At 33.9% G+C, this 23,747-nt stretch overlaps 1 protein-coding gene across 1 annotated transcript; it reads right to left on the bottom strand.

The window, feature by feature from the left end:
* Positions 1–3,931: 3,931 nt before the first annotated feature.
* LOC149186131 (putative aldo-keto reductase 2) lies at positions 3,932–9,257 on the bottom strand. The gene is made up of 5 exons (XM_089410913.1): positions 8,903–9,257; positions 8,605–8,802; positions 6,439–6,611; positions 6,246–6,348; positions 3,932–4,322 (listed from the first exon to the last, which is right to left on the bottom strand). Exons 1-5 carry the CDS (start codon positions 9,221–9,223, stop codon positions 3,975–3,977), a joined length of 1,143 nt encoding a protein of 380 aa, XP_089267039.1. The 5' UTR covers positions 9,224–9,257; the 3' UTR covers positions 3,932–3,974.
* Positions 9,258–23,747: the final 14,490 nt, after the last annotated feature.

Below are 23,747 nucleotides of genomic sequence, written 5' to 3'. Positions count from 1 at the left end.
TCAGCAGAAGCTGAAGTGCCTCACCCTCTTGACAAGTCTCTGAACTCTCAAATGTTGATCATAGTATTTTGGTGGTATAGAAAAATCAATAGGTGTAAAAACAACTATACTAGGTGTATTAATGAACACATTTTCAACACCACTAACTTGGTTGAATTCAACATTTAGCTCATGAGACTTTTTATGAATAAAAGACCTGTATGAATCAAATGGAGGACTTCCTTGAACATTCCAAGTTGCAATTCCTTCCTCCTAACATATTAAAGATGTGTGATTAAACAAATCATATAAAATGGATTCAACCTTCTAATATTCTAATCATGAAACAAAACCATGATGTACCTCGTAGTAATCAAGGCGAACAACATAGAGTTCTAAAAAACTTAGAAAAATCGTTGGTGTAAAATGCTCAACGAACACATCAAGGTACAATGAATAGTGTCTTGAAGATGAAGGAAGGTGAAAAGACCCATATGGAGAAACATAAATTGCAACTCAATGAGATTCTAAACTCAAATCCTGCAGACCAAAAAGCATGAATGTAATTGGAAGTAAATGGCTTGCGTATCCTTGTCTTAGAAAGTTGTAGTGGAAGAACTTAAGACCATTTGATAACTATTTGTAACTAATTTAAAACATATATAAAGAAGTGTGAAGGAAAGGATTAGGGTTCAACAGTTGATTATTGGGTTGTCATGTTGTGTTTTTGTAGACTATGGCACCCAAAGCACTCAAATTGTGGAGAGTTCATAACTCAAGCTTGTGATTCAAGAAATCCTTGCTAAATTTAGGGCAAAATTGACAGAAAATATGCACAAAAAACTCCAAAAAATATAACAGACTGACTATAGCTAAATTATCTATGTGGGGTATATCTCGTGCACTTCTTCTAAAACTACTGCAATATACACACATACACATCGTAACTACAATGAGGAATTTAGTGTTAATACTATGTTGATAATAAATATCAATGCAATCCACATCCAGAATCTTCAAGCTTGCTTCGTAGGAAGAAAAAACACATACAGGACCTCCTCTAATTTGTGGTTTTCCAACTACAAAACTAACTCCAAACTTGTGGCTAATTGGAATTTCTCCCTAATTCCTTTAATGGTCAGAAACCAATAGACCACATATGAGAATTATATCAACTTGGCTAAAATGTAGTTAATATATATTTCAAGAAAGGGTGAAAGCCACATGCACGTAGTATCACCTTCACAAAAAGGACTTTGTTGGTGAAAGGGTCATAAACATTCAAAGTGTCTAGGAAAGTGATTCCCTTAGAAATGGCATGGTGGATGATTGATAACATCTCTTCCTCAAGAAGAGGAGGGCCATAGCTACTAGAAGTCATCCCCATGCACCCTAAACCCTGTGCAGACAATTGAAATCCTTGGGATGCCAAATGTCATCTGGGCACTGATTATATTTATGTCATTATTCCGCTCTTTGTACAACAGTCAATTAATCTATCAGATAAAATATTATTATATCCTTTTCCTCTGCATGTCTCTTGTTTTTGTTCTCTCTCTTTGCCTCACTCATTGGTTTTCTTATTGTAATCTACTTCAGCTATCATATTCTCTTCTAACCTTATACATTAGGGCATATATTATAGCTCAAAAATCCACCCCCTAGGGTATAAGAGAAAGGAACAACCTTTTCCAAGACAAAGTGTCAACTTGTGATCAGTTGAACATCCAAAAAATGTGATTTTAGTGCCTTCAACGCTCTTATGTAGTGTTAACAGTGAAATACGAGGCTTATCAAGGCCCTTTACCAGTGTAATGGGTGAAACAAAAGTCTAGTAATTCCCTTTTCCCATAAAGATCAAGAAATAGAGCGAAAGTTGTAATGGATAAGCATTGATTTGTTCGTATTTGATCAAATCATCATTGATTTGGTCATGTTTAATCATAACCTATGATACAATCAAGAATGTGTCTAGGTTCAATTTGACCAATAATGAAGGAAATCTATAGAAGCTAATCTTTCCATTAGTCACATGGGGGGAACATTATTGTATGCCGAAACAATGGAGAAATTTTCCGTGATAAATCTATGCTAGCATGTCCTGACTTTGGTGAGTACAGAAGTTAGGAGAGTGGTTCAGGAAGGATTTGCAAGAGTTTTCATCCATGTACTTCAATTCATGAGAAATGAAAAGTAATGGAAACTTCCCCATTTACATTCATGAATCTTTTTCTTTTGTTCTATGAGTGATTTGGTTTGCAAGCACTAACATTCTAATTGGAGAGAAATATGAAGTTCTTGTTGTTGTTTGCACACAAATTTCAAGGAAGAAGTAGGAGCCAAAATATCTAGGAGATCTTCTTCCAAGTTGGTTGCATCAACAAAGAATGGATTCTCGTTATAGCAAGGTAACTCTTTCATCTTTTCTCCTTAACTACTTGTGTATTCTTAGAAGTTGTTTTCCTTATTTCATCACATTGTACACACACACACACACCTTCTAGGTAGACCTAGGCAAAGCCTACTGGAATTAAAGCAGATTATTACTGTAAGTTAAATTTTCCCATAATAGAGGGTTCGGGGATGACCAATTTCATGAGGATATGGTGCAATTGAGCTTATGGTTGGGGGGGAGAGTCATCTCCCACATGTTGGTTATGGCCAACAATATTAAGAAAACAATTATAGAAATTCTCAACAATTCCAATTTTGTATACTAGCTAAAAAATGTGCTCAATTTTCCTTGTCTTCGACTTGTAAGTCTAACTCATGTTATAAAAAACTAGATATAAGTGTTCATAAAAGCTACAATAATGAATAAGCCAAAAAGTTTCAAAAATATGTGACTTATAACCTATGCACTTGTTAGCTATTGTATTTATGCGCCTATTGACTATTGTATTTATGCCCCTACACTAACATGAGAATAACGATAGGATCATGTATTTAGGTGGGGTATTGAACACGGGACAACTTTTCGATGAATGGAGCCATATAATCAATTAAGATTATTATAGACTCCAATTATTATACTTTTGAGAAACTTAAAGTTAAAGAAGTTTTATCAAAAGTTAGATATCTCTCCATTGGACCATATTAAAGCATATGTTATGATTTTTATGACATGAACAATTAGAGATACAAAGAAAGAAAATAATTTTACAGATATTATGTGTTTACATCGATAAATACACTTATTAAAAAAGTAATTTCTTTATCTAATAAAAAACAATTTCGAATCTATATAATATTTTAAATTTTGTAATAAAATTATTTTATAAATTTAATAAATCTTATGATATTAATATTAATTTTTATAATTAATTGTGACTTGAAAATTTTCAATGAAGTATTTTGTTGGTTGGTTTTGTAGTAATATTTAATTTGTATTCATTAATTTTATATCTATGTAACCAATAAATATATAATTATTATGCATAATTATTTTATTAAGATTAAGTATTTAAATAAAAAACATAATCATCGGATTATATAGTCTTTCACAACATTATATATTCACTCTAAAAAAACATGAACCTTGGCTCTTGCATATTCACTCTAAAAAACATGAACCTTGGCTCTTGCACATCATCGATTATAATGTACATGGTGAATTACATGTCAAGGGAACCATTAATGATTTATATAGGTTAAATACCATATTACATGCTAATGCATTATGGACTTGTATTAGGCTATATTTTATATAACACATAAATATCAATATACATATCAATATTTACAACAATCTTATTCTCACATGGTCTACATACAACAATTTTATGCTCACGTTGTCTACATGTATTCAAGAATCCATACCTTATTTCTATTTTATGGGAATATTCATTTATTATATAAACATTATCAATACACAGGAAGATTCACTATATAAGATACTCACATCACAAGATATAATAAATTAGAGAAGAAAAAAATAGTCTTCCTCCTATCTGTAATAATTTTTCTTTGCTCGAAAATAATAATGCTAAAATGAATCATATGGCATCCTTCCATGAAGATAAAGGAGGTGTTTCTGAGTTCATCCATGTCGCATCCATGAAAGCTTCAGTATATCGATCTCCAAAGAAACCGGAAGTGGAAATTACATTTTCTATTTCATCCATGTCCTTAGTTGTGAGCTTAACAGAAAGAGAATCAATATTCTCCTCTAAGTTCTTCACTTTGGTCGTTCCAGGAATTGGTGAAACATCATCTCCCTGATGGTGAACCCAAGCAAGTGCAAGTTGCCCTGGGGAGCATCCCTTCCTTGAAGCTATTTCCTTTATCTTTTCAAATGTGACAATATTCTTTTCCATATTCTCTGCATTAAACTTTGGCACTATCTGCAACAAAAAGAAACTAATAATTTTAGAAATTTGGGTCTCTACATGTATAAGAAAAGTGCAGTCACTAATAGAAACTTTAAAAGTATACTTTGATTTATAATTATTTGATGTAAAGATAAACTTTTAACTTCATTAACAAGGCCATTAATCACATTTACTATTGTAATTTTTTTAAAGGGTGATAAATTTTAGTTTTACACTGAAAATATATTAATAGAAAATAAATTTAGAACATATTTTTTAAATGTTATAGTGAAATATATAGTGGCACATCCTTATGATGAGATTTGATTCCACATTAATACTTTCTAAAAAATATCATATGAACTTCTAAATAATTCAATATGTTATATGCACACAAATTAATTTCAGGCAAAAGCTACAAAAAAGGATCAAAGTTGGTAGCCCAAAAAAAACGCATTCTACAACTTATAGTTACCCAACATCTATTGTAAAAAAAAATCAACTTTGCACTTTACAACCTACAATGATTCAATCCCTATTCTGAAAGAAGACCTTTCTTGTAATCTATAACATGAGGTGATTCAATCTTTAATGTCAAAGAAAAAAAGGTTACCCAAAAAATATACATAAAAAATAATCAAAAATATATATAAAATAAAAACTCAACTTGAAAAAGTAAATACAAGAATAAGAAAAGGCTACATAGTAGCTAGTACTTGTTAGCTTAGCTTAAATTTAGGTTAATTAAACTAGAAAATAATAAAGACAAAGATTTCATCATAAAAATAAAATAACTAATAAAATATTGTGTTGCTGAACGTCATAACCAAAAATTAAGAAATATAATTAACTAATATTGTTCATATTAACATATATACATTTTAATATGTATGTTTAATATCAATAAGTGTGTGCTTTATTGTTTGTTTATATATATATATATATATTTATATTTATTAAAATACGTTTTAATATAATTGTTGTGCCTCAACCCATGGTAGAATGTTGTAATGTAATGTTTAACATTTTGACTAAGTCAAATTAGATTTAAAAATAATAATAATAAAAATTAAATAAAAATATTAATGTAATGTAAACATTTTAACTTGGTCAAAATAAAATAAAAAATAAAAATAACCCTTAAAATAAAATAAAAATAAACTTATAGAAATAAAATAATAATAAAAATAAAAATGGCCTATGGTATTGCCCCATAGTATTCATGTGGAATATAGTCTATTTAAAGGGGAAATAAAGTGGCATAGATCCATCTTGAACTTTGGATCTACCAAGTGCCCAAGGGATCACATCTCTTTTTATTATAAAAGAGGTAATATGGACAAAAAAAACGATAATTGATGGAAATAGATATGACAGAAAAATGGGAAAAACTTAAAAAAACAAAAAATTAAATAAAAAATAAATAAAACTAAAAACAAAAAATTAGTAACTAATAAAAACATAATAAGACCTCAACTAATTAGCTTACAAATAAATAAATTTAAATAATAATAATAAAAAAACAATAATTGAATTGTCAATGTTAAATTAGAGATAAGTAGTGGACATTTTTAATCAAACACAAACTAATACACAATCAAAACAAAACTGAATATACGTTCCTACAAATATAATAAATATATATTATTTTAACCTAAAAATTTTAAAAATCTAAAACAAACTAACATAGATGCAATTTGACTTAAAATTATTTAAAATATATATATATATCCCTTAGAATACGATTTAACAAATTGGAGATCAACTTGAGATCATTTAGTAAATCAACATATATTCAATCTCTAAAACAAAGTCAAACGCTGTTAGAAATTTACACCACCTTTATTTTATCCATCTCCACGGTTAATAAATCCAAAGTCAAACGGACCGTTCTTCTTTTAAAAATAAAACTGAAACTATAAAACTAAAATGTACAAATAAGATGTATAAAAGTACCTTTCGAAAATCATTATCTCCTAAATTTTCCAATAACTTTGCTCCAGAACTCAGGAAACCCCGCCCTAGTGGGCTGTAGGGAACAATTCCTATACCAAGTTCCCTGCATTTATAATTTTAATATGTTCGTAAGCCATTGATAATCCAATGCGAATAACAAAAATAAGAAATCCTAACTTATACACCTTTATACCTGCATGTGGGAATAATTTCCTCCTCGGAATCCCTAGACCACAAAGACCACTCTAGTTGAACTGCTGTTATAGGATGAACAACATGAGCTCTTCGAATTGTTGATGCAGAAGCCTCTGAAAGTCCTATGTATTTTATTTTGCCTTCTTCAACTAATTTCTTCATTTCTCCAATCTTAATTGACACACCAACAAAAAGTGGCAGCAAATTACACTTAAGCATATGACACAATAAATGATAGCTAACACAATCAAAGAAAAAATACATGAATGAAGAAATAGCCATGGAAATGACAAAGTTATGACAGTCAACAAATGAGAAATTTTCAGATTTGATGGTGGATCATGGTTCTCATTTTCAAAATGATAAATGAGAAATCAACAAATGAGAAGTTTATGTAGCAAGATATGGTAGCAAGGCCTTGCCAAATTTACGTAGGGCTTGGAAATATTAAGGTCTATGTATAGTAGAACTCATTACAAACAAACTTTCAAGACTGGTAAAAAAATCAGCATCAACCAATTTGTTCTCCTACTACAACTGAAAGGTGTCAACTGTATGCAGGAATGCAATATGATTCTCATAGCCCAACATTCATTTATAACAAGACAATATATAATTCCTCTAGAGTTGAAAGAAAAGGAAGAGAAAAAGATGGTTGGCAATTTGTGGATGATTGGAAATTATGACCACAAAAGAAGCATCAGAGTGTGTATTTAAAGTGCATTCGTCGCATTGCATGTTCAAAAGCATAAATATGAAATAAATCTATTGATTTGATCACAAGTTTATGGTTGGGGACAGGAAACAGATGTGGTGACTACTATGTACACAACCAGTTGACTCACTTCACTATATTCTCTACAAGTAGAGAGTCATGTCATGATGATTAATTAAAATTAACAGCCAAACGGAATAGAGTGATGTCATGATGATTGATTAAACTTAACAGCCATAAGGAACAAAACCCTAAATCCAAAATCAAGAGCATAATTTGGAAGGAAATCTAGCATTATACTACCTTGACATTCTATATGGATCCAAGATATAATAACAGTCAAATAGATTTAGTTAACAAGTTTTTTAATGGATAAACATACTTGTATTGTTCAAACCACAACCTTAAAAAGGATGAAGTGCATTCTTGTTGCTGGGTAAACACATCTTCTATCAAATCCCCTTATCAGGCACATTAAAAGTCCTCTTCCTATTCAACACCTCTGCATTTAAAGATTTTCAATATACCTCATTCCACCATCAACATAGTATTATCCACACTAATGATTATTCAATCAAATCTTTCATACAATCCTTTCATAAAAGATTCTAACATCTATGTTAATCACTAATGACATTCCACCGCAAATTCCTAAACACATCCTTCCACAACACCTAAATTCTCGGTCATGGAACCCGATACCAATCTTGCAATGGATACTTGTCTATAAATCATGCAACATATTCCCTACCTAGTCACTTTATTTTGCAGTTTTGGACACCCTAGGTGTAGCTAGTTTGCACACCTAGTTATCCTTTTTGCATTGAGTTTAGCCCATGCATCCTATTTTGATCTGCATACCAAAAAGACATGAATGTAACTGGAAGTAACAGGTCCACTTATCCTTGTCTTAGAAAGTTGCAATGTAGGAAGCTAAGATCATTGGGTAACTATTTGTATTTGATTTTGAACATATATAGAGTATGAATGAGATGGTGAGGTTTAGTAGTTGATTATTTGGCTCTCATATTGAGTTTTTGTATTATAATTGTATGGAAGAGAGAGATCAAGGTTCAAAGTCTTTGATTATTGAATAGGAATATATGGAGTTGTGTGGATCTATCTTATGGACTAAACAGAATATTATATGCTTTAAATTGTAATTTTCTTAGCTATTCTAATGTTCAACAGAGTCATCTGCAAATACAGTTTGAAAAAAGCTCCAAAATTTATAATAGATAAAATAAGACATTCTTAAAACACTCAGATCGTGGAAAATTCACAACTCAAACTTATAATTTAAGAAATCCCTCCTAACTTTTAAACAATTACACTTGAAAATATACCTAGAAAAATCTCTAAAACTTATAACAAATAAACTAAAACTATATTATATGTAAACGGTAAATCTCATGCGCTTATTCTACAACTACTGCAACACATACATACCGTAACTTCAATAGGGACTTTAGTGTCAACACGATGCTGATAATAAAGATCAATGCAGTCGACATCGAGTCTCTTCAAGCTTGCTTCGCAGGCAGCACGAACATATCCAGGATCTCCTCTAACATGTGGTTTGCCATCTACAAAACTGACTCCAAACTTTGTAGCTAATTGAACTTTCTCCCTAATCCCTTTAATGGCCTGCAACCAGCAGACCACAGATGACAATTCTATCAGTTTTGCTGGACTTAGGTAATAGATATTTCAATAAAGGGTGAAAACCACACGCGCGGAGTCTCACCTTCCCAACAAGGACTTCGTTGGTGAAGGGGCCATAAACGTCTGAAGTGTCAAGGAAAGTGATTCCTTTGGAAATGGCGTGGCGGATGACAGGTATCATCTCTTCCTCGGGCAGAGGAGGGCCATAGCTACCAGAAGTCATCCCCATGCACCCTAATCCCTGTGCTGACACTTGGAATCCCTGAGAGCCCAAATGCAATGTGGGCACTGATGGTATTTCCGCCATTGTTCTGCTCGCTGCACAGCACTCAATGAATCGGTCAGGTAAAGTATCAGTATATCTTCTGGTTGGTCCTGAGCCTGCGGATATACACGCATCCATATATATACATGCCTGCCCTGCTGCTCCACTGCCATGAGAAGTATATCTAATGTATATCTCCTTCGTCACTGCTCGGCTAATCCTTGGTCACTGCTCACACCTAATGTATCTCTCCTTCGTCATTGCTTACGTTTATTACAGATATTTCTTTAATAAAGCGGCCAAACCGATGGTCGATGACTTGTTCATCGTTATTTCATGTGAAATAAAATAATCCACAAGAGGGTAAGGGTAGGTAGCACATTAACTTCCTAACATAAATCAATTCACTAAAAACAAACATATTTCACATTGAGATTTTTTATATTAGTTACATCTCAATATCAAAAATCATTTCATTAAAAATAAATAAAAAAAACAAAAATTATTTTAATTTCTAACCAGCTCATGACCCAATTCAATTGGCTCACCAAGGTTACAATTTCGTTAGGAAGGTGAAATTTTCACAGGAATTTAGATAATAAAAAAATTCAATAAATGAGTTTGACAACTCTAATGGATTTCAAAAAAAATTGTGGGAATTTTTATTGCTTTCCGAACAAATAAATGAGTTTGACAACTCTAATGGATTTCAAAAAAAATTGTGGGAATTTTTATTGCTTTCCGAACAAAATTGTGATCTTGTTAGAGTAAGGCATAAAATAGTATTGAGGTTGTGGTCTAACTACTACTTGTGGAGGTTTGGTGGCCACAAGTTTCATGTAATCCAGTAAGACTATGTATGTGAGAATTGCTCCAAATCGATTTCTTCAATTAAAAAACCCATCATAATATAAAATATTATGTAAATAATAAAATTTAAGATTCAAATCCCATGAATCAAAGTAACAAAAAAAATGACAATTCTAACTATACTCAATAAACATCATTATTTATTCTTATTAATATATATTTATATATCATTTTCAAAATTACTTATAATAATATATTATTTAAATATATTAAAAAAACTTGCTCTAATGAAATTTTAATAAATAAATAACAACTCAACATATTTACAATCATATGTCCATTTAATAAAGAATAACTTTAATTTCCCACCTTTTAAATTATATAGATTTAAACTATATTAAATTACATTATTATTTACTCTCACTAGTATATATTTATATATTTTTCAAAATCATATTTAACCTTTATTATTTAAATATATTTAATAATAAAAAATTAATCACTTAAAATACATCCCATTAAAATCATTATTTACTCCCCACACACACCCATGTACAAATAATTTATCCTATATCATTGCATACTTCTCTTTATCTATAATTTATCCTATATCATATTCATTCTCTTTCATCATTGCTTACAACTAATTTGATTTCCTAAGCTCCCTTAATAAATCGATCACATTTTGGTTATAATAATACACTATATCTTACCCTTTGTCATTGCTTACACATGCTTTGACTCCTCCACCCTTGCTTACACGCTTTATTTTAATTTCTTACCTAATTCTTACACGTGTTTTGACTCTTCAACCAACTATTATTAGATTCCTTAATCCTCTGTTAATGACACGTGCTTTGATGACTCCACCATTTGTTCCACCGATTCTGATTTGTTATCCGCGAAGATCATAGTTTAAGCTATATAATAATAATAAAATCTAGGTCGAAGATTTTGATTGTGATATCTTTAAATATAAAAATAAGGTTGTATATTGATTCTCGTTTAGTTTAATTATTAAATTTTAAATTTTGAAAAGTACAATTAAAATTAAGGAATACAAATTATTTTCAATTGGTTTAAAGTACTTTTCTTGAGAATAAATATATTATTTTCAATTGGTTTAAAGTACTGTTCTTGAGAATAACAAAACCTGGGTTCCCATCCATCCATATCAGCTTTGTCATAGTCGTTGGTACAGAAGAAGTGTCATTTGAAGAAACACAATTTCTCATTTTTTCAATTTTGATATATTTAGGAAAAACACTTGGTTAATGTGAGAACGAGTAAAGGTGACTTTTGAAAATACACACGCGCACACATATATAGATATAGGAGTAGAGTCTTCACCAATATTGGATAAACCACGAGATAAGGTGGCTACCAAACTAGGGTGTTTAACATCATATCCAAAAGAGATTTGTAGATCATTTGGTAACAAAATTGAGGCAAGGCGAGCTAGTAAGTCTCCTTTGTGCTCTGACATAGTAAGTACATTAGAAACAGGACGGATTTGTGACAACATCAAGAATCAATTCCAGTAGAAATCGATTATTGACATAGTTGAGCTTGAGGAGAAGTCGGGTGCATGGAACATGTTGAAAGGAAAGTAGCCCCTGCTTATAGTCGGTCTGACCTTCCAACCTCATGTTGTGGGCCCAACAGTTAGTTAGAGGTGAGGAAGCGATTGTGTGGACTAGCGATAAGTGAAGAACCTGACCCAACTAGTCAAGGCTCGAGCCATTGGACCCACACTTTGTCCATGTGTCCATAACTCTAAAACGTCGAATAACAAATGCTAGGTGCCAAATTACTAAACCATGTGTGTTTTTCTCCTATTATGTGAATATCACTATGGATCTAGTAAGGTCCACAGGCATTAGCATTTTGAAATTCCCTTTGCCTTTGCCAAGGTTAGGTAAGAGTGTTAGCAATGGTATTTTCATGGGGTCTAGGATGGCCTTTTATGGCCGATGACCCATCGTCGTGCTCACTCAAGATGAGGGCGAGGCTGAAATCCCCGAGGTTTTGGTTGTAAGGGCTAGTTTTAATAGAATGGCCATTCTCAACATGTGTTTTGCTCTCAATGCCGTGTTGACTTCTATGGTATGACGTTTCTTTTTTTCTTCACTTGCATTTACTTTCAAACGGATGGTTGGATGTATGGATGGATTCAACGTCGTAGCTTCCATTTTTTGCAGGTAGAAAAACTCCATAAGTTATATCAAGCATGCCTGCAAACTCCATAAGTTATATCAAGCATGGGAATATCATCCTAACCTAGGTCTCGTTGTCACCAAAGTAAGTAACATAGATTGATGTTATGTTCCCCTAATATAGCACTTTGGGTCCTTTTTCTTTCTTTCTTTCATCTCCTGCTCCAAGTGAAGGACGTTGGAATTGATGGGTACATTTGTTGAAGGGCGCGGGGGGAAGGGCATTCAGTGTTGGGGGACATGTTAGGAGGATATATAAATTAGAGGTAATTAAATCCATGCCCTTTACCTTTGCAAAGAATAAGGAATTGATTTTGTTGTTTTGCACTCTTGAGATTGACCAACAAATTATTTTTGCCAGGGAAAATTGTGGAACGGAAAGACTTCTTCCACAAAATATATCACTTGACTTACCTTGCCATAACATATTTGAAACTGCATGTGAGCAATTTTTTTTATAACAATCTTTTATGGTTATGTTTCTTTACGATTTTTTCCAACAAGAAATTTTGATTTTTTTATTCAATTTATTGGTGCACATGATCCTTTTGATAACCACTTTGCGGCAAACTACACCTCCCTATTCTGGTAGTATCAAAATGGGTTGTGGCTTGCTTACAACAATATTGAAAAACCCCTTCTGCTGAGAATTTTCGAGCTTATGTTGCGAGAGTGTAACATGCAGAGAAGAGCCATTCATGGATATGAGTGTGGAGATACAACAAAGTTCTTCCCTGTCAAGTTATTTGAAGGCATTCAACATTGCAGAGAAAAAATTTCGACTTCTATTTCATCACTCGTGTGAGTCCCATTGTAGCAGTGGTCAGAAGTTGGCACTTGAATTCTTGTTTGGTCCACAGTGGTTGCAACTGCATTCCAACTCCCGACCTCATATGTGGTGCCATTGGAAGTCAGGTTCTTGATTGAAGTTTTGACGTAAAGGTCACGTGCACAGACGATTGTCGACCATAGTCAGGTCTGAAGTATAGTCATAAGATGATACGGTGGTGGACAGGGAAGGTTTCGACCTGCCCCGTTCTAGTAAGGAAAGAAGTAAGGTCCTTTAATTATTATGAAATTTAATGGGCATAAACCAAGGGCTTTCCAATACGAAAATGAGTTGGATTTCTGATACGAACATGAGTTGTTGTAAAGGAAATTAAGGAAGTTTGAAGGTGTCACTCAACTAATTGAACCAAAGCACAGCTCTGTCAGGTCTACAATTGAGAGATGTGGACATTATTCCTCCAGCTCACACAATCTCTACGGGGCTACGGTCAGGCAATTGATCATTGACGGTACATCAACATGATTACACGATAAGAGAAATTAGCCCATAGCCAATGAAATCCAGGATAAATAAAACAAAATGTTTTTAAAAGGTAATTTGAATTGTTTTCCTAATGTTTATTTTTGGGATAAGGCTTTAATTTTTAGTCAACTCAAGAACTAATGCTCAGTTAACGCAATGTTGAATGTGTAATATCGTGCTAGCGGTAGGGATAATAATGTATGCTATTTTCTTTGGGTTATAAAATGTAAGAATACTTAATTTATAAAAATGATATGTGTGTCTTTTTTTATTTATACATGTAATTGTGATTAATCATTTTTCCTACTTAAAGTGTCCATAAATACCTATAATATGTTGGTTTAAGCATTCAAAGTTAATTGAAGGATTTATCCTTAACAAATGCATTATCCATCCCAAATGGCATATATGAAACGTTTGAAATCATGAATTATATATAATGTTTATCGTGGTTTTAAATAGTCTTTACAAATCATTTTATGGGTTTATTGATTTTAGGTAGGTTGGATATGCCATGATGGTGTTTTTAGGGGTGGATAATATTGAAGAGTATTATCCAATCTTCAGAGCTACTATTATTGGTATGTGTGAATTACCTGAAACTATGTTGCCTATGAGTGAAATAGTGAAATATATTATAAAGAATGCATGGTCATCACGGTTTTTATAGTTTGTACAAATCATTTCATAGTTCCATCCATTTTTAGCATGAGTACGTGCTAATAATGATATTTTGAGTGGTTCAATAATGTTGATGTTATGAACCTTGCACCTTAAAAATGATAAGAAACCAATAATTATAGTTTTCTCTGAGGGGGAAACCTCCTTTTACAATGAATACAATATATAAGACGATATTTGATGATCTTAAAACTAGGTCTCCTTAATATATATATATATATATATATATATATATATATATATATATATATATATGAAAAATGTGTAATGATATAAAGTGGTATAATGAAAGGCTCTAGCCTACATAGCACTATAACAATAGAAATGTAATCATTCAATATATAAGGATTAATAAGGGGTTTTAGTGTTAACATGAAACTTATATAGGGATTAAAATGCCCCTCCCCTTGAAATAAGTGGTGTCCTCAACACTAACAATCCGTGGTTGTTTCTGCATGAACAACTCATCTTCCCATATCACCTCTTCCACTAGTAGGTTCTTCTATTTCATGAGAAATTCAGTGATTTAACAATTTCACAATTTCTTAATCCTTGTTTTAAATATTTTTTTTGGTTCTAGTATGATTTTTACTTCTTCATTAATATATGGTAAATTTAAATAGTTTGGACAAGGATCGTGTCATTGGTTACCTTCTTTAATCAAGGAACATGGAAGACTATATATACATGTGAAGACTAAGGAAACTCCAATTTGTAAGTCATACTTTCAATCCTCTACAACACCTTATAAAGGACATAATACCTCAATGCTAATTCAGTATCCTTATGCTTTCACTTGAGGTACATATATTTATATTATTTTCGTCTCATAAATACCCAATCCCCCACTTCAAATTCCATTTCACTCAAATATTGACTTGCTTGTTGTTTCATCTTGTTTTGTGATATAACCAAGTTTTCCTCCAATAGTTTGAGAACATATTGATGGTGTTGGAAGTCCACTAACACGGGGTCTCCCCGGTATAAAGTCCCAACTAGACCTCACACTACTTGGGATAGGAGCCCCATCTATGAATTCAGCCTGGACACCATTATATTGATCTTAAATATTTCCTTGGTTGTAATTATCAACATAAGAGACTGTGCACATAACTTTATGATAAGCAAGTGAGTTAACTTTATGAAACACCAATTTCAATACATACAAATCACTTTCACAAACAGGAAAAGAGAGAGTGAGAATTTAGAAGGAAAGTAATAGTATTATCCTAATAAAGACACACACGATCATAGAAATAATTGTCAATTAACCTGTGAAATATTTCACAAAGTAACAACGATCAAGAAAGCAAGTAATAATGCACATTCAACAAGATATATACCAAATCCAATTAAATACTTCATTTTATTTAGTATGTATGAACACAAACATATATTGTAAACATTAAAAGGATAGTCTCACAATCTCCACATTACATGCATAAAAGTGTGTCAGCTCTAAGAGGTTCAAGATATCATGTGAAAGTTCTATGTACACAATTACAATGACGCAACACTAGCCCCAATAATAGAACATTAAGCCACCACTTGTTCCTCCAAAGAATAATATTTTCTCCTATGCCAAGCTAGAGAAGCCAAGGTGAAAGTCCTTTTTTTGAGTTATGAGGGTTTATATATAACAAATGAGGTGACCATTCACCTCCCATGTGACTCTTTACCTCTCTCATGACTCTTGAGCTCCTAGATGACTCTTAGACTTCCTAGTGACTCTTCACATTCCATGTGTGACCCTTGGGCTTCCACACATTTTTATATTTTCTTATTTTCAAAATTACATGATTACATTCCACCAATAATTAGGCAAAATACATGGAGAAAAATAATTCTCTTGTATTCACACTTAGAGAGGCTACAATTTGGTGATTAAGACATGAAACTTCATTATGATGTGTCGATGTCAAGTTCTTCTCTTTGTTGATGTGTCTCCAACTCTTCATGATTGATATGATATTTGCTTCATCTTCACCCTCCAAAGGGTATAGATGAGTATTAGAACCTTCTAAGCCAACATGAATCAAGAGGGGATAATATGGGGTACCAAGGGAGGTACCCAAGGTAATAATGTAATAATGGGATGGGCCATAGTAATAAATAAGGTGGTTAACCCATATCATGTAAGGGACCACAAGTAGTTAATGATAATGTAATGGGCCCATGGTATTAGTTTGATGGTATGAGGGAACCATGGTAATGATCCATGGTATTATATGTATGAGGCCTATATAGAGGCTAGAGACTCCACATGGAAGATAGTGAAGGATTATTGTATGAACAGGCATATGGCTTGTGGAGTGCTCTCCTTCCTTAAGGAGTGAATGTATGGTGTTGCCCTACCTTAAGGGTTTTGATAATAAAGAAGAATTTCTATCTATTTCTCTCTTATTGTTTATGGGTTTATTGTTATTATCTTATATTTCTGGGTTAGATCTATAGCAAGTGGTATCAGAGCTATAACAAGTGGTACCAGAGCACTTTCTCGGGCACAAAAGTGGAGAACTTTTTTTATTTTTGCAGGATTTCAGGGGCAGCGAGTTTGCAGATCAGATATGTAGTTTTTGTGCAAGTTCTGCTAAATATAATTGTAGATCTAGATTATTTGTTAAAAATAACCGATTTCAAAAAAAATAATCGGTTGAATCGGAGTCCGAATGAAGGAGATATCGCTGATCTCAAAATCAGTGGCGTTGCAGACAATTTTTGAGGTCAGCGAGTTTGCGGCGCAGATCTAGATATCCTGGTACAAGATCTGAAAAATATAATTGCCGATCTAGATTCTATGTGAAAAAATACCCGATTTCAAAAAAAAAATCGGTCGAATCGGAGTCCGGATGAGGAAGATATCGCTGATTTAAAATGAGTTATTTTTGTAGAAATTTTGGTGATGGCGGAAGAGTTGCAACGCAGATCTGAAATTTTTAGTGTCGGGATCAAGATTTCTATCACATGGGTAGATGCAAAATAATTGTTCCATTTCTGAAAACATGTTATAATAGGGATTCTGAGCAATATTGACGAAACTGTGACAATTTCAAATTTTCGCCAAGTAAGTGAATTTTTCTCAAACCCTCTTCATGGAGATGCTATATTTTACAGGGAAAGATGATGGTCCTACTATTGAAGAATTCATACAGAGATACAAGTCCATACATGGGACACGTTGGAAGATTCCAATGAAGCTTAATATGAGAGATGAGGCTGAAAAATGGTGGTTATCACTTGACCACAAGCAGTTGACCAAACTTTCAGATGCAGAATTTGAAAAACTCTTTTTGGACAAATGGTCTCGGGCTAGAAAGAAGGAGAATGAGACACATAAGGGGTTATTTGCTACAGGTGTCTCCTTATTTCAGGTTCGTGGATTCATTCAAAAGGAGAAGATCGTTGTGTCTATAAATCCTAGTTGTAAGCATAATTTTATCAATGTTAATTTGGCAAAAAAAATTCCAAGTTCCAATAAAACACATTGAAAACATACAGGTTGATAATGAGGATGTTCAAGTTTATAAAGATTTGAAGCTTTCTATGGATAAGTATGTGTTGCATTGTGACTTTTATACTTCAGTTACGGATAACATAGATGTTGTTTTGGGATACCCTTGGATGGAATCAGTGGGTACTATCAATATTAATGTACAGAAGAAATTCCTGAAGCTCTCGTATAAAAAGAAGAAAATTACATTACAGGATATTTCCATTAATAAACAGGTAGAGTCTAAGGAGGCTGAAGCAGAAGATGTTCCAGGGTCTGACATATTAGATGATGAGCCAGTGATGATAGACAATCAAACACAAACAGAGGCTGAAAGAGAAAAGGTTATAGGTGCTGATACATCAAAGGAGGGCTCAGTGGTTGACGTAATATTGAAAGATAAGACACCACAGCAGGCACCACAACATGCACCAGATAACAGTCAGGCTCCCGTAAGGGGTGAATTAAAGAAAAAGCCATCGTGGATTAAAACTTCAACATATCATCACCCACATCACCCCGCAAGACAACCAACAAGATGGCAACCAATGAGCCACATGGACAACAACCCCCGCAGGACAAATAGAGAGGAGCGAAGATCCACCTACTACACGTCCACACAGAAGAGCTACCACAATCAACTTCCATCTCAAGCGAGCGAGGCACCAGCGAGATCGAGGGTTCACCTTTCTCTTGGATGGCTAGATGCACGTGCATGGTACCAGTGGACTACTCTTTTGAGTAGATCTTATTATTTGTGTTCTTCCCATGTTTCGAAGACGAAACATGCTAAGGGGGGTGGAATGTTATATACCTAGGGGGGATAATATTGGGTACCAAGGGAGGTACCCAAGGTAATAATGTAATAATGGGATGGGCCATAGTAATAAATAAGGTGGTTAACCCATATCATGTAAGGGACCACAAGTAGTTAATAATAATGTAATGGGCCCATGGTATTAGTTTGATGGTATGAGGGAACCATGGTAATGATCCATGGTATTTTATGTATGAGGCCTATATATAGGCTATAGACTCCACATGGAAGATAGTCAAGGATTATTGTATGAACAAGCATATGGCTTGTGGAGTGCTCTCCTTCCTTAAGGAGTGAATGTATGGTGTTGCCCTACCTTAAGGGTTTTGATAATAAAGAAGCATTTCTATCTATTTTTCTCTTATTGTTTATGGGTTTATTGCTATTATCTTATATTTCTGGGTTAGATCTATAACAATTTATATATAACAAATGAGGTGACCATTCACCTCCCATGTGACTCTTGACCTCTCTCATGACTCTTGAGCTCCTAGATGACTCTTAGACTTCCTAGTGACTCTTCACATTCCATGTGTGACCCTTGGGCTTCCACACATTTTTATATTTTCTTATTTTCAAAATTACATGATTACATTCCACCAATAATTAGGCAAAATACATGGAGAAAAATAATTATCTTGTATTCACACTTAGAGAGGCTACAATTTGGCAATTAAGACATGAAACTTCATTATGATGTGTCGATGTCAAGTTCTTCTCTTTGTTGCTGTGTCTCCAACTCTTCATGATTGATATGATATTTGCTTCATCTTCGCCCTCCAAAGGGTCTAGATGAGTATTAGAACCTTCTAAGTCAACATGAATTTCCATCTGCCTATCATAGTCCAAGGTTCCTTTACTACTGCATGATGTCACCTTTGTGTCTTATCTCCACAAGTGCCCTTTTGAAACTCCTTCTTAATGAACTCTTTGAACATTATCTTCCATGATAAGATGATAGTATCTTCAAATGAAACTTATTCATGGAAAGATAATATCAATGCCAAAATCACCTACTATACCTTGGTTTTCTCATGCAATATGCCAACTAAGATGGGATAGTGCACAATGATTTAAGAGAACACTCTAGTTATTGTGCATGTTGCTACTACAAGGGTCGAGGGATGACCCTACTATCCACTGGGATTGTTAACTGTGTAATGAGGGGAAGGTTCATTAAGTCTTTGTGCATAGGGAAAGTTCGGGAGACAAGGATGCCAAGCTTGCTCACTAAGGATGTGCAATGTGCAATGATAAAGAAGGATTCTCTTAGTATTGCACAGGTTTCCATTGCAGGGGGCTAAAGGATACATTGCTATCAACTAGGAGTGCTCAATGCACAACACACTACAAGGTTGATCAAGGCTTTGCGTAGTGGGCAAGCCTTGGAAGCAACAGTTGAGTGACTATGCTCTAGGGATGCACAATGCACAATGTGAAGGGAGTTGTCCTCAAGATGGGCATAGAGGGAAAGTGTAAGAAGAAAGAGGCTCATAATTGAGGCTTGGAAGTGCACAATGCACTCATCACTTGGATGAAGGTTAAAGGTGTTCATAACTTACGCATGATGTGAGGACAAGGAAGAACTCCAAAATTAACTAAGTGTGAGATTAGTAGGACAAGAGAGAGAGAGAGTAAGAGAATACAAATAGGTCCTAAACATGATCACAAACACACATACACAATCAAACACATGACAAGAATATGCACAATACCCAAAACTATCATGTATACATTGAATCAACAACAAAATGACATTTATCTCCAAGTGTGGCAGTTAAGATTCAAGTCTTTACGACGCAAGTGTCAACTGTAATGAGAAAGTGTATTATGTCATGGGAGTGTGTCCAGTGCATGCTCTTGTGATAGATAGGATCAACTAATGTGAGAAAGTGTGTTGTGTGCTGGAGCGGTTTGTAGAATGTGTAGAAAGGTGTTCTTAACAAGATATTTGAAATCTAGCAAAGGTGACATGTGCAAGAGTAACTGCAAGAGTAAAAGCACCACATGCATTGACAAAGAAAGAAAAAGTGATTGTTGTGAAAGAAAAAGCGACAATTAATAAACTCACGTGGATGATGGCACACTTGAAACCATGAGTGATAGAATGATCCTTGTGCTCCAAAAGTGCACATACATCAAAAGCGAAAGATGAATGTTAGATGTGCTCTAGGTTGGACTCTTTAAGTAGGGAGAGAATACATGCAATTAGGGTTGGAGTTTGAGAGTGCACTCAGTGCATGTCAAGAAACTAGGAGTGAAGAGTGAGTTGAATACCATTACAAGGTGTGACAGTACTAACTTGAAGAAGTGTGCTCTCACTATCAATAAGGAGTGTGCACTGACTGTCAAGAAGGAGTGTGAAATCACTATCTACAGAGGATTCCCTTATAATATCACTAGGAACTACACTATCACTGCTAGAGGGAACTGGATAATCACTGTTCACAAGGACTGTGCAATTATTGTTGGCAAGGATTGTGTTATCACTGTTGGAAAGGAATATGCAATCATTTCCACTATGAAGTGTGCTTATCCTATCTTGGAAAGTATGCTCGTGAAGACATCAAGAGTTGGGCATGTGAAAGCAAGTACTTCGACACTTAGGATTTCTAAAGGAAGACTTGAACACTTAGACAACATTATTGAGCAAGACATTAATAGCTTGAAATAAAATATGACAAGATTGTAAAGAGGCTCCAGAATTTGAATGTAGGAAAACTTTTGGAGGGCGTTGTAGCAGCTACAACACTTGACGATTCACTGGAAGAACCCTAGCTTCTCTATTTAGGTCTATCTTTATGCATATGGTCTAGATTTCGGGAATTATTGTCTCATCCTATAGATCATCATATCTTCCTTACTTAGCCTGATTATAGATGTAGTCTCTCTTGTTCTTCTTGTTGACTTAACACACTCATATAACTAGTTAAACTTCAGTGGTTTCATTCAGGGGATATGAGTATGTAAATTGTGAGTTTAACATGTTCAGAGGTTTAGTATCATCTATATTATTTCTCCGCTACTAGTGAGCCTATTTAGTACCCTGATAGAGTCACTTTAAGGAATCACAAGTATTGCTTCATTGCCAGCATACATGTTCAGTACCCTGGCGAATTTTCTTTCTTCACCTCTCTGCGCAAGAATCCTTTCTCTTCTTTCACCCTTTATTTATTATATTACTTTATGCTCATTGGAATTTTATGAGTATTTATTTCTCTAAGGGAGGAAGAGGGATCCCGACTTATTTTATGAGAAAGAGGTGTTGTTCCTTGTTTTACATAGACTCTTATATATACACCTCTGAAATTAGTTTGTTTGCTTAATTTTTCTCCTTTCCCTTCTCTACTTGATCGAGTTGACACGTTAGAAACCAATCCATACAAGTACAATCTCAAGGGACAAAGGTCCTATAATGGATGTGGGCATCATAGATCTGTTAAGTCTTTCCATTTGGAATAAGTCATATTCTTCGTCAAAGCATCATGGACCCCAAACAAAGAAGGATACGAAAAGTAAGCAAAGTGTTGTTAGTTGTCACAATTCCCTCATTTAAAACTTTCACCACATTGCATTAGAGTCGAATGGGGCTGCTTTCATACACATTCTTATTAAAACAAAACATGAACAAAGAGACGAAATAAAAATGACATGACATAAAATAGAAATAATAAGAAAACAAAGTCATACGTAAATACTAGTAAAGGGGACGCGGGGAAAAAAACTCAAATGGGAATGGGAATGCAAGAAAAGTGTTGTAATGGAATGTAAAAGTAACTAGAAATACAAATAAGAAAAAGAACATAACTATACCTAAATCGTAATATATCTAAAGTAGAAGGTCATGATCAAGTGAAATCAAATTTCCAATGCAGTTGTTAGTGTCTGTCAATCCTGTCAATCACCAATGGTTAAATGTACGCTTTCAAATTTTTGATAAGGTCTCAAGTCAAATTTTCATACTTTCAATAGTTTTTCAAATAAAAATTTAGTCACTAGTTAGTATGTCTAGGTATGTTACTACCTACGTCTCATGGTCAAGTTGCCATTTTTGTCGTGTCATCACTCATTATGATGAGTCATCAGTAAAATGTCTTGATCACCATCTCAATCATCATCTCATGGTCAGTAATGTTTCAAGGTCCAAATCATCAATTTCATACTCCATTAGATGTCATCATTAGGTCAAGTCATCAAAAAGGTCATAAAAAGTGTCATGAAATCACCTGGTCATCATTATGGGAGCAGTAATTAATGGAAAAAAATGTTGAAAGAGATTTTAGCTTTTTTCAACATCCTCATTTATACTCCATATAACTCCCTCAACCCTCCCTCATAAATCCCCTCATTCCACCTAAGACCCATTTTTCCTTGAGAAAATCCTTCAATCCTAATTCAAAACCCATTTTTTTCCTTGGAAAAACTCATATTTAACTCTAGCCATATTCCATATTGAAATTCCCAAAGTCTCATCCCTCAAGCCACATTTCCCTTATTTATACATTGAAACTCTAGCCGAAGTCCATTTAATATTCCAACTCTAGTTGTTGTTCCATTTTCCTTTGAAATGTTTAAAAATATTCAAACTATGTTGCAGTCTCTTTGAAGGCCGGATCCTGCAAAACACATTGCTATTGACACATATTACATGAAATAATAAAACACTGCCCCTCTCCCCTTCCTGATTGCAAATATGATTTCACATATCGCATAAACTCCTCCCTCTCGATTGCGATATCATCCCGCCTGCCGATTGAGATATCGCAATCAAGGATCAAAAAATCTTGAATTCCCCTCCGCCAAACCCCTCCCCACTCCCTGATTGTGATATGGGATTTCGTTTGGACGTGATATGTTATATATTGTGATTTCTAAATTTTTAGGTTCCTCTTCTTTGTAAAACAGGAAAATTTAGTTTAAAGGTTCCTCTCTATATTGCAATTGCCATACAATACAGGCCCATCCTAGATGCAATTGTGATAAGGATCAACGACCCAAATTTGATCGGCTCGGATCAAACAACTCAGATCGACGGTTCATAATTCTTCTCAATGGTCAATATCAGTGCATTTTTTCACGCCCCCAACTGCGATATCTCGTTGTTTTCATATAAATTTCCATATTTTCTCAACTGAAAGACCACGACCTCCATTCACAGAGCACCAGATCACTCATTTCGTTGCCGCTCAGAGGACAATGAGGACCTTTTCAACACATTTTAAGCAACAAAAGGAGACAACATTGCACATTCATTACAACAGTTTTCAGAACCAAATGCAGTAAAAAGTGGAACAACAATGAAATTCATCAGCCAACAGATTTACAGCAGTGTTTAT

This window comes from Pinus tabuliformis, chromosome 3_1 (genome assembly GCF_031772625.1).
Source record: "Pinus tabuliformis cultivar Carrire ecotype Pingquan chromosome 3_1, CPIR1, whole genome shotgun sequence".
NCBI classification, from domain to species: Eukaryota; Viridiplantae; Streptophyta; class Pinopsida; order Pinales; family Pinaceae; genus Pinus; species Pinus tabuliformis.
Note: the sequence above shows the minus strand (reverse complement) of the source record. Positions and strands in the feature narration are given on the sequence as shown.

What these genes read in the sequence shown, in the direction of transcription:
- LOC149186131 (XM_089410913.1), bottom strand. Translation starts at nt 9,223, where the DNA reads ATGGATGCGTGTATATCCGCAGGCTCAGGACCAACCAGAAGATATACT. An exon ending in AAGTCCCTATTGAAGTTACG is followed by an intron (nt 6,612 to 8,604) that starts GTATGTATGTGT and finishes GTGTCAATTAAG; the next exon opens with ATTGGAGAAATGAAGAAATT. An exon ending in GAAATTATTCCCACATGCAG is followed by an intron (nt 6,349 to 6,438) that starts GTATAAAGGTGT and finishes TTATAAATGCAG; the next exon opens with GGAACTTGGTATAGGAATTG.